General features: G+C 48.0%; 1 protein-coding gene across 4 annotated transcripts in view; it reads right to left on the reverse strand.

Moving 5' to 3' along the window:
• Positions 1–10,975: 10,975 nt before the first annotated feature.
• Positions 10,976–17,683, reverse strand: part of LRRC56 (leucine rich repeat containing 56) — a 61,666-nt gene continuing 54,958 nt past the window's right edge. For all 4 annotated transcript variants that reach the window (XM_063398268.1, XM_063398269.1, XM_063398271.1 and 1 more), the window contains 3 exons: positions 17,001–17,164; positions 14,275–14,635; positions 10,976–13,549 (listed from right to left, as the gene is read on the reverse strand). In XM_063398268.1, coding sequence (XP_063254338.1) covers positions 13,357–13,549; positions 14,275–14,635; positions 17,001–17,164 — 718 coding nt within the window. In that variant the 3' untranslated portion in view covers positions 10,976–13,356. The remainder of the gene's footprint in view (positions 13,550–14,274; positions 14,636–17,000; positions 17,165–17,683) is intronic.

The raw sequence follows: 17,683 nt of genomic DNA on the forward strand, positions 1-17,683 counted from the left end.
TCCCGCATGCCAAAGGCACAGACGATTGCAATTTTTCTTCTGACTCCTACTCATCCCGCCTCGTAGAGATCAGATTAATTGTGGCACATGATCAAAGAGATTGAAATGAAGAAACCAAAAACCAAATGGCTGCAGTTACACTGCTGCAAAACTTGGGTGCAGATAAGGACTGTAATTTTGCTGCGTAATAGCCTGGGCTCGGAGAAGTGAGGAACACAGTGCTAACTCCATGTGTTTTTATACTAACAAATACCCTGGCTGTCCTGTTTCGATGAGAACTCTGTTAGCACATTGCTAGCTTCAAGAAAAAAAAAAAAAAAAGACTGCCTTTCTGGAGAGTAAAAGCAAGGTGCAAGACCCGTGAAAATGAGCAGAGCTGCAAAGAGACTTTGCCATGAGGCAAATACATGTGGTGGCTTTGAGCACTGGTGGGCTGAGGCTCCCGGACACCAAGCCCCGCGTGTCCCCAGGTCACTGTGGGGTCACTGTGCTGTAGCACCTCCCCTGCACCTGAGCACCAGCATCACACCACACACGAGCCCCTAAATGCACCACCTGCCTCCTGGGACAGAGCAGTTGCTTTAATGAAGGATTATCTCCCTGCAAGGGAAACTTGGCAGTGTGGGGCACGTGTATCCCACCCGCTCCTCCTCCTCTTTCTCCTCCTCCTCTCCTGGCACACCACCCACAGGCCCCGCTGTGGCCACCCTCAGCAGCTCCTCGGAGAGCTCCTCTGAAGCAGAGGCAGATGGAGCTGCCAGCTCTCCGTACGAGATGGCACAGGCTTTCCAAGCCGCCTCTTCCTGGGGCTGCCTACTCCTGTGTGGGAGGTGCAAGCGAGGCACGTGTTGCTTCCCGGGTGAGCTTTCCTCCAGCATGTCCCAGTGCCACCAGTGCCAGCACTGAAGCTTTGCTTGGTGGTCCTGCACAGCTGCCAAGTATCAAAGCCAGCTCAGATAAGCACCACATCACCTCTTCCAAAGGCCCTCTGGGTGGGGCACAATTCAAGGCATAGCATTGCAGCTGGTGACCCAAAAGCCAAGGGTTTCAATTTCTGTGGTCACCCTGATGTGTGAAAAGTGTCTCCATGCATAAACCCCCTGTCTGTGGACCCTGACCTTGCCCACCATTGCTTTGAAGTGGTGCCAGCAGCAGAATTCCCAGCAGAATTCCCTGGGAAGCGAAATTCCTGGGAAGGCCCACCTTCTTGCTCACTCACAGTTTTTGTTCCCACTTACAACTTTGGGAGGACCACAGGGAAGATTACCCACCACTGCTCCTTAGAATGACCTGTCCTAGGCATCCTGTGGCACCTGCTACCTACAAGGACAGCTGGCAGGTGGCAGGGGAAGATGTCACCTGCTGTGATATACACCAGATGTGCAGATAACTTGTTTGTGCAGGGTGAAAAGAGCCAAGACCACTGTGGGCTGATGGCAAAACCCATCCTTAGGTAAATCCTGTCTTTAATTCCCAGCATTTTACTAAGTCAGTAAAGGCCAGCACACATAAGAGAGGAAGCACAGACACCCTGCCTGCACTGCAGATTGCCAAAAATGAATTCAGGTGCTGGCCATGCTGCAGACACTCTCCTCACGTTGCTGTGTGGGGCTTTACCATAGTTTCAAGCCTGCTGCAAGCAGAGGTGCTGGGACTGCTGCCTTTGGAATTGCAGTGACCAGTACGGGACTGCACAGGAGCAAGCAGGCAGGTGTCAGATTTCCAGTGCTTGGGAAGCAGAATGCAGTCTTTTGTAGGCTGGATGACACACCCGACACAGACTTGTGTGTCTCTCGTTACCATGGACAGGGATCAGGCTGTCTTCACACATTTCTGGGAATCCTCATCTGTGCTCGAGCAGCCCTTCTGGCCTCGGTAGCCTTGCTGATTGGGAAAGGACTGGAATGCTCAGGGATGCAGCACTTCCTCTGTGGGGAGCAGGCAGAAACACCTCATCCTAATTTTTTTCATGCTGGGCTTTCAGCAATCAGATAAACTGGAGGCAAAATTCTCTTGCAAAAGGAGAAAAAACCTTTTCACATCCAAAATGGGAAGCCTGGGGGCTGTCCTGGGCCCCAGGGCTGCTGTTGGGGGTCAATCATCTCCTTGGGAGCCACCACCACTCTTGCACAAGAGAAAGGATGGAAAATGGTTCATTTTAGCGTTATGGACTTGCTCAACCATCTGGGATGGTGGCATCTGCCACACCAGGCCTAAGGCCACCACCTTCTCCAGCAAGAGGGCTTAGGGGGTTCCTAACATCTGTTGTGACCAAAGGTGGTGGTTGTCACCTGCAGCAGACCCCATGAATGACAACAGACATGATCATAAAAGAAATACACAAGAGAATCCCTTTCACCCCCTCTCCGCTGGCCTTCACCCAGGATGCAGGGTGCATCCCTTCGCTGGCTCAGCTTTCTCCATGGTAACAGATGGATGTCGCAGTCCCATCCCCCTTCACCATGCTGGGGCGGGCGGTGGGAGACAGATGGCAACGGAGGGGAAAAGAGTCCAGATCCTCCTGAGTGGCAAAAATTGCAGGAATCCCTGATTGCTGCAGCCAAGACGTTGACCCAGAGCCGTGGGAGGGAGGGAAGGTGGAGGCGCGTGGCTCTGCTGAGCCCGGAATAGCAGAGCAGCTGTTAAGTTATCACTTGTAATTATTACAGCATATGGGAAGGAAAGAATAGCTCTCAAAGGGAGAAAAACAAATAAGGAAAAGGCGGGCTGCCGCAGGGCGCAGCCACGGGAAGAGTGACACTCAGCACTGCGGCGGGTCCCCACCAGGTGGGCAAGGGCATCGGGGGACAGCTCTTCCTCTCCACAGCCCCGGCAGGAACTTGGGTGCAAATATTTGCACCTGAAGCTCCAGGGGCTCATCCATCTCCCAGGGTGCCCACTGCCCACTCAGGAGCACGGGAGTGCTGGGGAGAGGATGACAGTGGCCGGGGTGTTACAGGGGATGGAGCCTGGCCTGCTCCCCCCAGTCCCTTCTCCATGCACAATCCTACTGCTTGCTCTGTAACTTGAAGGATGCAGGGCCATGGGCAGCAAGTGATAATGCTGGAGCACAAAGGGCCCCATAAACCAAAGGGGAAAGCCTCAGGGACAAGCCCTGCATGGGAGAGCCTGCTCCTGGAAATACATGGAGCAAGGAAGAGGTGACATGCAGCAGCATGAGGGAGAGTAGAGAAATTTGGATAACAGTCTGTGAATGAGTAGCAATGACAGTCTCTCCTAAATTCTACTTCACTTGCAAAACAAACCCCTCATAGCAGTTGTTATTCTGGGCTTTCAATACTAGAAAGAAAAATGGCAATAAGTCCTTGGAAATGTGGAGCCATTGGCAGTTGCACCTGCTGCATCCCAGTATGGGGACAAGGAGTGTCAAGGGGATGCCACCCCTGCTCACACCTCTGGAAAAACCTTGGGAGACTTAATGCAGAAAAATCTAACCATATCTGCTGTGTATTAAATGCAAAGATTTAAGTTCACTGATGAAATTTTTAGCCATTAAGCTACAGATTCTCCTGAGAGCCAGAGAGCATTTTGGGCCCATTTTGATGTTTACTTGTTCTGTGCAACAGGCATGTAGCCACAGAGGTGAGGCAAGATGAGGAAGAGATGTTACTTGCCCTATTTGTTCCTATGCTCTGATGGCTTTTCCCTGGGCATCCGCTACTGGCTACAATTGGAAATGATGCAGGACCAGGGACAAGGGGTTAAGGGGTTAGGATATACTCTAACAGAGAGATTTTTATATTCTCTTATATTCACCTCTCTCCTGCTTTTCAGATATATTTATTTGTCTACTATGGCCTTCTTCCTGGCAGCATCATGAATTTACTCAGAGCAAGGGAACTGGTACCTGCCTGCTCACCTAGGTGGACTCTAGATCATCCCTGGGTCTCTCATCCCAAGCCAACCTGGTCCCATTGTGAAGAGCTTGTGGCTCCAGTGAAAGGCACCAGTATATATCCCAGCAGGAGATAGGGAATCCTGGACATGCTGGGCTGATGTGTAGGACCAAAGCACACCACTCCCAGACTTAAGCCACAAGCCTGGAGCAGTGCCTCCCAGAGGCCAGCAGGACACAGATATAGATGGGTGCTGAGCACCTGCTAGTCTAATGGGAGCCGGGGAGATGCTCTTAAGCCCAGTGCCCTCTTGGACACGCAGCACAGGCAGGTCCTGAATGGCAATGCTACTGCAAACCAAGAAGTGACAGAAGCATTGGAAACAGGAGATGGCTCAAACTCTGTGATCCAGAAGAGGAGTGAATTGCATGTGGCAGACAACAGCCCCAGCACCAGTTAAATAAACCAGCCAAACCCTGCCAGTGTCCCAGGATCCTTGCCAAGACAGGCACTGTGCTTGGACATTGAAGGACCAGCTCTGCAGCTAGCACAAATTCAGCTAGCCTGGGTGAAAATCAGGGAGGCAACACCCATTTGCACCAGATGGAAATCTGGCCTGATGCTTTAGAACCCACTGGCCCTGCCAGAAGGGCTGACCCTGCCACGTGCACCCGTGTTGCTGCTCAAGGGCTCGCCTGGGTGACACCTCCATGGGTGGGAGAAAAGGACTTCCGCTGCCTTGGTCCTGAGGCTGAAAAGTTGCTTGACTGCACATGTGTGAGGTGACTGCTGGTGTGTGGGGTGATCCCACCTCACAACTGAAGCTGGAGGTGCTCCCCACTGCACTGACACCTCAGGACAGGGAAACAGAAATACTGAGATTTGCAGAGCTGCTTGGGCTTTGTGTCCTCTGTCTGCAGTGACCTGGAGCAGGGAAGGGCTGTGACAGGGCAGATGGGGAAAGTGCCTTCAGTAAGACACAGCTTGGGGCATCCCTGCCCACGGCATGGGGTTGGAATTAGGTGATCCTAAAGCCCCTTCCAACACAAACCATTCTACGATCTAGAATGAAAAGATTCTCACATTCTTTGTGCCAGACACTCACTGGGAGACTGTGCTGGCTCAAGCATCCAAGAGGAGACAAAAAGCCTGCCAAGAGCTGCAAATGGAGGAGGAGTGTGTTTGCAGTTCTTTGGTATCTCCACACTGGCCCCGGATTGGCAGCGGTGGAGCTACAGACCCCATCAGGGTCTTGGGGGCTAAGCATCCTTGTAGCAGGATGCCCTGCCTAGGTGGGGGTAAAACAACTCAGACTTTACCCTATTTGCAGAATTTATCAGGTTATCAGTGGCAAATGGAGTAGGAGGGGTCAGGCTGCTTTTGGTGCTGGAGAATGCTGAGAGGAGGCTGACTCATCGAGCCCAGAGTTAAACATTCTGAGGATGTGAAGAACAATGTTTCCCGACAGAAACTCGCACTGGTGAGGAGGTGGCAGACAAAGCTCCTGATAAAGAAACCAACAAGTGCTAGTATGGATGACTTATCTAATGGTGCTGAGCTAAAGGCTGCAGAGCTGACACAGGGGGCCTGCAAACATATGGCTGACAGTCAATCACTTCATACTATAAAAACCCAAACTTGCTTTTTAATGGCAGGGTCCTCTAATACCCCCCTTCTTGGGTCTGTGTGGAGATTCCTCTCTTGAGTGGAGACACCCCTCAAAGCTGAGTAAGAGATCTGCCCATGATCATTGAAATGGTTACCCATTTCAATCTCTACTTAATAATTATTTTGCCAATTTCAATATAATTGCTTCAATGTTTATAAAAATTGATGCAATATGCTAGTAGTTAAAACTAACTGTATTGTGTAGTAAACAAATCTGAATAAAGCTTTTTTAGTCTAATCATTATTATCATCAATTGAAGTAAATCACTTCTTTTATTCATATAAATGTATTTGGTTAGCCATCCTTAACTCTGTAGCACAAAGTTATAAAAAGGTTCAATGACACCTATATAATTCTTTAGACATAAACCAAGTATTAGATCCAGACTTCTCCCTAAGAAGGAGTTTAGAAATCAAGATGACCCTTCCTGACCCTTGTGACTCAATGGGAGGGTCTCCATGATGGACCTTGCCTGAAACTTCCACTGTGTCTGCAACACTCCTGCATCCCAAACTAACCCTGCAGCTCCCGCTTGACCTCCCATGCCCTCTGCCCTTGTCTCAGGGCAGGGTGACAGTGACGCCAGAGCCATCCCTGCCAGGGCTCACACCTGGCAGGGAGCACACACACACACACAGTCTCCCTCTTGTGTTTTTGGCCACTGTCCCAAATGCCAGCATGACATGGCAGCCCCGTGCATCTCTTTCCCTTCTTCTGTACATCACTTACAAAGATGCTGGATCTTAAGGTAATTACTTTTCCCACAGCAGCAAGGGCCTCTCATTTGTTTTTACATGCCGCTAACATAATCCACAGGTTTGTGTTTGGATTCCTGCTTCCCCTGGGCTGTTCATAATTAAAAAAAATTCAGGACTGGGAAATAGCAGTTGAAAGGGAAAAGTAATACCTCTCTTTTTCTTCTTCAAAACCACCAAAACTGACACTAGATAAAAGGGATAGGAGAAATCAGGGGAAATATAGGGTTTGAGATTTTTTCCCTATTTAAAAATTAATTTTGTTAGTCATCATTCAGAAGAAAAAAGTATTTGTTGCTTTGACCCTAAAAGACCCCTAAATATTTTTAATTCCTTGTTATCACTGTGAAGCCTCACCTGGGGAGGTAGCAGGAAACATTTCTTGGAGGATCCTAGCAGCTTTTGGGGCTGAGCTTCTGGAGAGGGAAGATTTGGGAACTAATCCCAGGAAATCCCCTTCTCCTGGGCAAGATGACCTGTCCTGATCCTGACTGTTGTTCCTGGTGTGCATCATTTTTCTGGTAAGGGCTGACAGGTCCATACCCAGACTCTGGCAAGACAGAGCCATCGTTTGAGTGGTCTGGGCACACCACAATCTGCTCTAACCCCTGCCCTCCTGAGGGGGCTGGAGGGGGATCCATCCCCCCTGCCTGATCACTGCCTCCATCTCTGGTCCAGCAGAACAAGCCTCTCCTGCTGTGACAGGACTGCTGGTGCTCCCAGCCTGACCCCAGCCGCTGGTGTGTCCATCTCTCCCGTGCTGCCTGCTGGAGCGTGCTTCCTCCTCTGCTCGCCAAGTGCCTTCCTGCTGGGACAGCCCTCCCAAAGGCTTCCATCGCTTCCTCCCACTGCAGTTTCACATCTTCTTTCTCCCCTGAGCCTGAAATCTCTGTGTGTCCCTCACAGACGGTACAGCCACGTTTGCCTGTACCCTGGGTCAGCACATGCTCAGCACAGCCCTGGTCTGGGCAGCCCTGATCGCTCCAGGGCACGGCCAGGAGGCAGCACATGCTCAGCACTGTCCCTGCAGGCAGCACGGCCAGGGCTGATGTGTTTTGGCAGCAGAGGGGAGAGCAGGTACTGTGGTACTCACCTTCAGGTCCCTGTCATGGCTCTAAGTGTCCTCTGGGGTGTGGATGATCCAGGTGACAGGAGCCTGCAGCAGGAAAGTGGCCCAGGGATGGAGAAGGGACTGGTGTTCCCTGTTGGGGAAGAAGGGTCTGACTCTGCCCACAAAGCAGCAGCAAGAATGTGGGCATTGATTTTTGCCATATTCCACATGGGGAAAGGGCTGGGACAGAAATTACATGGGCTGGGTGGTGGCAGATGTGGAGGCCTTGGGACCAGCCCTTGTGACCTGCCAGGGTCTTCCAGTACTATCCTGACATCAGGAGGAAGGCCAAGATCCCTGCAGATGGAGCCCCAGAAGAAAGAATAAAAGTAACAAATGCAAACCGTGCCTACCTCACACCACCCCTCCAGAGAGGTCCCGCCAGGGAGGCACCGGGCTGCCAGCAATTGCCTGCAGGTGGTGGCTGAGCTGGGCGAGAACCAGGAGCAGGGCAAGGGAAGGATAAAGAGACAAGGGTGGGGATAAAGGGGAGAGAAGTGGCAGAGAGCTTTCTCCCTTGCTGGGAGAGGGCTGGCTTCACACAGGAAGGCCTGGCAGCAGGGACTTGCCCAATGGCACTGGGGAACACATTTCCCGAGGAAGTTCTGCCAGCTCTGTTGGGTTCCAGAAATGAGAGGTCCCTGGTCACCAGGGAGGAGAGGCTGGAACACAAGCCATGGGTGGTTCTGAGCCTGTTTGCAGCTTGTAGCTACAGGCTGTGACAAAGATCATATCTTTAAGACATGCTGGGGTTGCACACAGCATTATCATATGGACATGCCCTATAACAACCCCAAAGCACCTCAGCTTTCCAGTGCCAAAGTGGGTCTGGGGTGTTCTCCACTACATTTTGTGGGCATTGCAAGTTTCCTAAGAAAGTATTTCCAAATACAATCGAAGTGGTGTGTGATGCAGCAAGCCACTACCAGCATAGTGCTTTACGGGCACCACACTGGATGCTGGATATGTAAAAAGAAAATGCTGCGCCCACTGAGTGCCAAATGCCTCCCGACCGCCCTGGAGCTGCCTGAGTTTGGTTTCCGAGTCTTTTTGCTTCTGAAAGTTGCACTTGTGAGACTCTCTTCTTCCCTCTAGCGCCCATTCCGAGGCATTCCTCTTGCTCTTCAAACCCAGCAAAAGCGGCGCTCGCCTGGATGCATTTGCACTCACTCCACTCAGTTCCTCAGGCACAGGTTTTATATCTATAAATGATACTACAACTTTCCACCACGTAATCCGACGTTTTCTTTTTCTCGTGTACGCTGAGCCGTGCAGGAGGATCCTGTTGCAAGGCCGTTGTCTCCTGACAGCTTAAAAAGTCTCTCAATTACTACCTTTATTTTAGCACGATCACTCTGAACTCTAGTCGGGGATGCACAGCCACCAGGTTTCTGATGGCAGTGTGGAGAGGACACCTTGCTGAGGGATGGGTCAGAGCGAGCCCCTGCACTTGTTGCCTGTGTAAGACCATGCTACACCTCCTCTCAGATCACATTATTTCTCCTTGGGCAGGAAACCAGGGCAGAGATTAGAAATTACTGCAGTGCCCCTAAGGGTGGATCAAGGCTGTCAATGAAAGGCTGTTTTATTTCTGGTGACATCAAGAGACCTCCAGGGTGGAATCTCCATCACCTGGATCACCTCCCAGCTCGCTGAACTGGTTTCCAAAAGTCCAGCCATAATCCTTCTCTTTGAGGAGAGACATCCCCCTCCTCTGGAGATGGGGCAGCATCCGCCCTCCCAGATGCACCTGCACCAGGCCAGCTCTCCACCAGCTCAGGGTCTGCTCTGGCGCCTTGAATTCAATCCAGGACAAGCCCTCCTTGGTGTCCTGCAGCTGTCCTGCCCTACCTGTGTGTCCCTGGAAGGTCCAAAAGCTTCCCAGACTGGCTCAAAGAGCCACGTGCACTGAGGTGTGCTGCCCCAGTGCTCACACGCTGTCTCCACTCTCTAAGGCTGATCCTTTGTCTCAGCCAGGACATTTCCAGTATCTCCTGGGGTAATTTTAGAGGAACAAAACACAATAAAAACATGGCCAGGATTCTCTGGTGTAATGAGGAAGCCATTGCGAGGCAGGGTTCATCTCACCTGGCAGCGGATGGTACCAAGCAGACATCTAAGCCATCACAAACCCTGTTTTATCAGTGGAGAGATTGGCACTACTGGAACAAGAGCCATCTGACTCATCATACCTCAAAAGTAGCTGTGTTCCACTATGGGTGCAGATACTGCCCACGGCAAGGAGCCCAAGCCTCTCAGGCTCTGAACAAGCCAAGGAACCATGTAGGAACTGATCCTGAGTTGGCCTGTCATTTGTGTGTATTTGAAGAAGGGACACGTATGACATTTTCCTTCCTGATCATCTCCTGTGTTTTCTCCTCCTTGACAGCCAAATAAAATATCTTCTATTCATCCTTTAATGAAGATTAATTTGTTCCAAGTGCAAAGCAATCCTGGGCCTTCAATGAGAGTAAAGGCCTTGGCAACAAGCACAAGAGCCATGAGCCCTGGGGCTGTGCACGTTAAGTGCCATGGGGACAGTGGACAGGGTGAGCTCCCACTTTGGCCTGTTCCTAAAGGGGATGCTAAGGTGTCCACAATGGGCTGGCTCTGCAGAGCTGGGAGGTGCAGAACCCAATCCAAGCCTAAGCAGGAGACACCTTTTCTTGTCAGGGCCCATTTGTCTGGGTAGGATGCTGTCCCAGACATGCTCCCCTTCACAGGTAGGGATGATTCTTAGTCACTGGAATAACCGGCTGGCACACAGCTCCCTACTCCTTTGTCCCAGTTTCTTTTTTTAAGTTCCAGCTGAGTGGAGCCTTTCAGTATGCTGGGGACCACCAGTCACTCCAGCAGGGCTGCTTGTGGGACACCAGCTAAGTGGTGCTGAGAGGCTGGACAGATCATGCTTCTGCTAATGCTGCAGCATTGTAATTTTGGACCAAATTCCTTTGTTCTGAACCCGGCTCCCTGCAGGGCAGCTGTTCCCAGCTAACCACCCCCTCCCTTAACAGCATGTACTGGTGAGACTTGGCTCCCAGCAGAAAACTCTTCCCTGCAGTGCTGATTTATTAATAGGTGAGGGGAGCAGTTCTCACCCCTCTCTCCAGCTTACACACTAGATATCAATTTGGCAGCCAGCAGCAAATCCCATTAAGGCAGTGAGACACTTAAAGGCATCAGCAGCTCCTGGCCCATTACAAGAATGAGGGGATGAGCTCTGGTAATGTACATCTGAAACTGGTCACATCCAGCTGGAAGCAAGGATCCTACTGAGACAAATATTAAGAGTCTGCAGAGCAGGGATGGGAATAAGCTCATTCATTAAAGGACTTGTCTATATTCAAGGGACCAATGCGTGATTTTAACAGAAAAAACAGTGACAAAAAGCCCACACAATGAAACTCCCCTTTTTCCCATTTGGGCCAAGAGAACTGAAGTCACAAATAGCCCATAATGCCTTACGTTTCATGATTAGCCTATTAAAGAGCTGACTGGCTTTTCCATTTTCTAGATGAAAAAGGTGAAAGATGAACAAGCAGAGGTTAAGTCAGGGCAATAATTTTCCCTGTGGATCTGTTAATAGCTGTCCAGACAGTAATGGTCCTGTTTATTTTCCTTGTTCTGGAAACTGCAACAGACAACAGCATGGCAGCCCTGGGAAACCCTGAGGTGCACCCACTACTGGCAAAGAGAATAGAGGAGGCTACCAGCCCTTCTTCCCCATCAGACTGGGCTGTGATCACAAAGTTGCCCTCTTAGCAAGCCTGTCTGCTGTTCCACACATGACAGGCTGGCCCCTCAGTTCTGGACACTAAATCCCCACAGACACAAGAGCAGGTGGCATCCAGGACGTCTGATATGTCCATCCCTATGGATATATCCACACCTGAGGGGCTGGTGCCACCAGCTGACCCAGTGATCAACAGGTAGACTGTACATCTGCCCCTCTGAACATGCCACACCACCATGCAGCATGTGACTGCCTTGGTTAGGCCACTAGTGGGGCAGAGATGCTTAATGAGGGCTGGAGTGGCTGTTCTGAAGGTCACACAGAGCCTGCAGCTCTGAGGGTTACCACTGGGGTGCCTGATGGGGAGGAACAACGGGAAACCCTGAGTTAAATGGTTTTGATGAAGCCCTCAGGCACTAATTTCCCACACACGAGGGCAGAACTGGTTTTTTTCTGACCATTTCTCCACATCCTCTCTGCCAGCTCAGAGAAGCTTCTTGCTCTGTGCACATACGGAGCCAAGTGGAGTTTGCTGCGAGGTGAGACCACAGATGCTTTTGAGAGACTTTCCAGATCTGTACCAAGAGTTTTGTCTCTGCAGATGCTCATGCCCAGACCCAGTTTATACATACACTGATCTTTTTTTCCCCTCCACCCCTTTGAAATGAAAGATATTGATTGAGAGGGAGGCTCTGAATATCTGGAGAAGACAGTCCTACCCATCACCCCCTGGTATGACCCTGGATATAAAGAAGGGTCACTGCTGTCAGTGTCTTCTTTCTTTTACAAGGCCAGCTTTTTCTGTGTGTGATGGTACAGTCAGTGACACTGGCCAAAAGTCAAATTTTGGAGTCTATTTAAGGACACAGGCACTGTTGCTGGGTGAAACCCTGCTTGCATCCATAGTATTCATAAAATCACATATCACATAGTTTTAAATTAATTTTGATAGATGATTTCTGCTAGGGCACACCAAAACTGGGCAAACTTGGTTCAAGCTCTAGACTGTTTTGTAAGATAAAGTGGTGCGAGGAGCACCATGACAAAAGGAAGTTTTAGAGCTTTTTCTATTATTCTGCTTTTTGAAGATGGACAGCAGAAAGGAAGCATAAACCAATTCATTAACTCATAATGTAATTACTGTTTTATAAAGTGATTTAAAAAATGTAATTTAACCTAGTAATTTAAACTGGAAAAAATGTGATGACGCTTGGTTTCAGAATGTAACATCAATAAAGTTGTAAGGCACAGTCATTTGGAACAGCATCTCACAGACTGCAGTCACTAAGACAGATGTTTTGGATGTTATTTGAACATGAAGCAAATGCCCTGTTGAAAAATAAAGAGATTATTCCCTTACTCCCCTGCTTTGCTGCATCATCACTTAAAATTATCAAATTATAATAAATCGGAGAGTCTATTTGATCTGAAAATGCTAGAAATGGGATGGAGGTGAAAGGCACATGCAGAGGATGCTCTGACACCTGCTGACAGAAGTCAGCTCTGCTAGGGAAATTCTGGAATGCGATGTCTATTCAGAGGAAGTGAGACAAATCATTCCTGGTAGCTATGGAGCAAACAAACATGTAAATATTGGGATAGGCCACTTATTCAGCATTTTCTCCCATAGCAATGCATCCTACAAGAACTTCCAGTGCCTGTGAATAGGATGAGCTCCTGTGGGGCATGAACTCTGAAACCACCCAGCCTTCCTGGGCTCTTCCTCAGGCAGCGCACCCCTCCCTTAGAACCTGCTCTGGTCAACACTTCCTCTCAAGCCCTTGGTTTTTGCCCTCACACATTAAACATCCAGGACTGCAAAAGACATTGCTGGCTGCTGGTAGGTCACCTCCACCAGCCTACTCCACAGACAGCAGACTCCATGCTCTACTTTGTTTGGTGTCCCTGCCTGACTCACAGAGCTGGGCATGGTGAGGATGAGAGGAAGTATGATAGGATTTGTTCTGTTTTAGTGTGGATAAGTTGCAAAAATAACCACATTTTTCTGTAATAAGAAGTTCATTAGCTCATTGGTTGCTCTTAAAATATTTCAGTAAAATTAGTGGTTGCTCTTAAAATATTTCTGGACCAGCTGTATCCTGAATTGAGGCAAATCATATTACTTGTTTGAACTGCTCTGTATTTAGCTTGCAGAAGAAGCTGCAAGATAGCACTGATCCTTCATGGCCACACTGTGTACACAGCTCCAACACGCTGGCAACTGGAATCTTCTAGGACTGAGGACTTCTGTTCTGAGATGTTTTTGTGGCAGTGAACTTGTTTGGCAGTGACTGCAGAATGGACCTGGCTGTCAGGGGCCAAGCAGAATTCATTGGCCTAAACCTCTGAGAAGCTTTTGTGGATGAGCAGGCAGCTGGATGCTTGTGGTTGATCTCTTTAGAAAAGCTCTCATCCACGATGGGCCTGGGGAAAAGAGGAAAACTCTGTGGTGAGACTGTATTCCAGATCTGAATATCTGCATTCTCCCCACCAGCTCTGAAAACTGAACCAGAAGCTGCCAGGCCTGGGAGAAGCCCCAGGCACACGAACTTCCCACACAAGGCACATGCCCTCTGCTATGCTGACTCCAAAGTGACTGCATTAGTTCAGACCCAAGCTGTCATGTCACAGGTCCTCAATTGTATTTCTTCAAAGAAGTAACAACATGATGCTAAATTTACAGCAAACAGGTTCAGAAATAAACATGTTTTGGTGCATGTGACACTCTTCTAATGCCTACTTTATTTTCCAGAGCTTATTCTAACATGAATTTGTATCAGGAAAAAAACCCAAGCGGGATGTCAGGAACCCTCCTGCAGTGTACTGGAGGAGAGTTTTGAACAAGTGCCACAAGACCTTTGCAACAGACACAGCCTTGGCTCTGGGTGGGGAACATGAGAATGGAGCAGTAAGAACACAGCAAAATTCTGGGCTATTATTCAAGAAAATACAACATTTACAATACTCGAGCTGTAAGGAACACGGGAAAATGTTTCATTAGCTTTAGACAGTCAAAGGTAAATGTCAGTACAAATAAAAGGAATTCTTTTTACAGAAGAAGCAGGAGACCTGAGAGACAACAGAGAAATCTGCCTTTTCCTGCTGTGAAGCCCCTTCCATTTTCCCCAGATGCATTCCAGTGCACATACCTGATCCTTGGTGACCCAGCAGCTGCTGGCCATGGAATGGGCCTTTGCTGGTGGGTGTAGCCCACAGGCTGGTGCTGCCCTTGGGGTCCCAAGGCAGCCAGCGTGCTGTGCAAGCTCAGGAGAGCAGGTTCTTTGCCCACAGGCTGGGCTGAATTCTCTTGATGAGACTTTGACTGGCGTTGCTGTGTACACTGCCTGTCCTCCTCTTGGCTGGGTATTTTTAGGCCCCTGTGGTTCCTTGTTTTCCAGGGTTTTGCTGCAACATTCACTGCAGAGGCAGGTGAAGGGTTTTTCGGAGGTGATGGAATTAGACAACGTTTTGTGTTGGAGAACACTGCACCCTCCTGAGCCTGTGGTGAGCCTGAAACAGAGTGGGAAGCACAGTGATTTACCAGTTCATCTGACTGCTAAATGACTAACCCAGGGGGTGAAAGATTTTGGAGACACTGTGTGGAGATGGAGCTGGGTGGGCAGATGTGTCTCCATGTTTGCCATGTTGAATTCCTTCCTCTGACAAGTTTGAGTTCACTGGCAGCCTCCCTGCCAGCACTGCTGGTGATGTGCCAAGCATGGAACAGCTCACAGGCAGAGCTCACGGGGCACACACAAGTTCAGCTGCCCTCCTGCTCTCAGGCAGGATCATACCTGCATCGTTCCATACCAGTGTTTGCACTGACTTGTTCTAGATACCTTAGGACTCCTTCCACTGATCTGAAGTGCAAGGCAGTGGAATAATCACAGATGAGTGGATCCACTTTTTAAATCAGAGGCAGAGATCACGGAATAAGTGCCTGACTGCTGGGGAAAATATTGCATTGTAGGGCTACTTCCTAGCTGTTAGTGTTTCAGTCATGTAATTCTCTCCATGTAATATGTGCAACACACAGAGAAAACAATACTTGTTGCTGACTTATAAATACAACCAGCATGCACACATGCTTAGAAACATCCTAAATATAACAGGGATCTGATTGCTCTTGTCTATTGAAAGAACCAACCATTCTATAAATAGCAGGGATCCAATTGCTCTTGTCTATTAAAAGAATCAACTGTACCTAAGTGCCTGATGTGCAGGGTCCAGGCCAGGAACATAATCTAAAGAATGTGCTACCAAAACTCAGGCCCAGAAAGTTTATCTCTGTGGCTTTCAATTGATGGGGATATATTTTACTGCCTAGGTAAAGCTGATAAAAACTTTTCATAGAACAGTTTGTATCATACTATATGCTTTTAAAATGTCTAACCTTTGTATTTGTTTTTAAGTATCACCACTCTGAGAGACTGGTATGTCTGACTCAAGAGCCTGAAATAACATTCAATGCCTTCCAAAAAATGCAGCTTATATGGATCTGATGCTACAAACATTTTTATGAGTGGCTTTGCTCAGATGACTTGTCCTTTTCTGGTCAGAAGGACTGCTTCCAACAACAAGTTCTTCTGTGAGAAACTCACACTGGACTGGACACACTTCTGTGCGTGATTAGGATCCTGGTCAGTCCCTCCTGCCACCTTAGACAATTCTAGATTTCAAACCACTCCATCATCATCCAGCAGATTTAGTTAGAAGATGGACAGATCCATGCCCAACCATTCACTATCACAGTGCTATAGGGCATGACACTGTGAGGTATAGGTACATTGTGAGATCTTTGTGACGTTGTCTTCTCAGTCTACAAAGATGATGAGACCATCACACTCAATGTAAAGAACTCATATAAAATCTGTAAAATATCTGATTAGATCTAAAGAGACCATGAGATCATAATCTAAGACTTCTGTGGTCACTGGACAATAGACCATTCTTTTAGACTTTTCCAGATTTTCTTCTTGTTAGTGAGATACTGTTTATAGTACCATTAATACACATAGAGGCTTTGAATAATTTAATGATATTTCCAGGGTTTTTTTCAAAAAAAAAAATTTTTTTCTATATTTTTCTACGTTTTAGTAGATCCATTTTTGCCTTTGAAAGAAACATAAAATGAAAACAGACATGCTTTTACTTATGGAGAAAAAAAAGAGTTTTTTTATTAACAACAAAAAAATTGAAGTTGTAATTATGTATGGTCCTCCATTTGATATGTGTTTGGAATAACCATTATTAATATTTTTAATATTTTTAATGACAATATTCAACAAGTAATGAAGAGTGGGAATTCTGCTTTCATTCATGTAAATGCAATTCCAGAGAAGCCTTTGGCTTTATTCCTGGGTAGAAGAACATGTTCCATTTTAAAACCTTTTATTGAATACATCCTTTTGGTTGCATATCTTTCCAGAATTCCCAGTTGCACAGTGAAACCTTAATCATTAGCTCAGTCATTATTTACATCAGTGCCAACTGAGTTCAAATACAGTTCATTAGGAATGACAGTATTTCAGACTTACCTGGCACTGTCATAAATTAATGACACAAGGTAAAAGACAGAGACATGTCCTTCTACTAGACTTCATGCTAAGCTAGTGTAAGATCACCTTTGCTCCTCTTAATTCTACATATTTATGCTGAAATATATCAACTGATGGTCCATACAGCTGGCCACAATGTCCTGCTTAAAAACTGGAATGGATTGCTTAGGGTCTGGCTCTGCAATAGCATTTTCCAATTGCTGCTCCTGAGCAGACACCAGATCTCATAAAACACTGGGGTTACCTATGCAGCTATCTACAAACACCATGTGCTACTGCCCAAAGCCAACGCTTCCCCAGGGGTTTAGGGCCAGTACCTGAGAAGGAGTGGGAAGAAGGGTCAAGTGAAATCCTTTCCATGAGGTCCTCATCACAGGCCTCTCTCAACTTATCTTCTGAGCTGTCAGTCAGGCTCCAGTCTTTACCCTCATTCACCTTCTGAGCTTGGCTGGTTTGTTCTTGCTGATCTGTTTGCAGGCACCTGGACAGTATCAAGTATCACACCTTTAGCTTTGGAGTGTGTTTATGCAGCTGGTCAAGTGCAGCTTGGCATGGCCACTCAGGCAAACACCCAGGCAGTGGATTTAGTTACCCACTGTTACTTCACACCTTCCACAAGGTAAGAAAAATCATTTTAATTAGATCAGCCATCTAAGATGCCTGTGTCTGATTATCTCAAGCATCTTAAAATTAATCAGGTGAAGTGGGGCAGATTTTACTACCCAGTGAGGTAAGCTCAGAGAATAATTCATTTTTACTTCCAAAATAACCATTACCTGTCTGTGAGATCTATGAGATCTCAGCAAGGTGGTATTTGTCTTTCAGTCTCTTGTTTGCTTAGGCCAATGTGCTGCTTGCAGAAAAGCTCATCGCCTTTCAGCTCTTTTATTGTCTCAAGGTAGACACTGTCAGGGCCAAGAATGGCTCACCAGTTATGAAAAGTCATTTCCTTACTATTGCTACGGAAGTGAGCCCATCCTGCCTGTGCTCCAGAGAGAAG

The sequence above is a fragment of the Prinia subflava genome, chromosome 5, assembly GCF_021018805.1.
Source record: "Prinia subflava isolate CZ2003 ecotype Zambia chromosome 5, Cam_Psub_1.2, whole genome shotgun sequence".
NCBI lineage: Eukaryota > Metazoa > Chordata > Aves > Passeriformes > Cisticolidae > Prinia > Prinia subflava.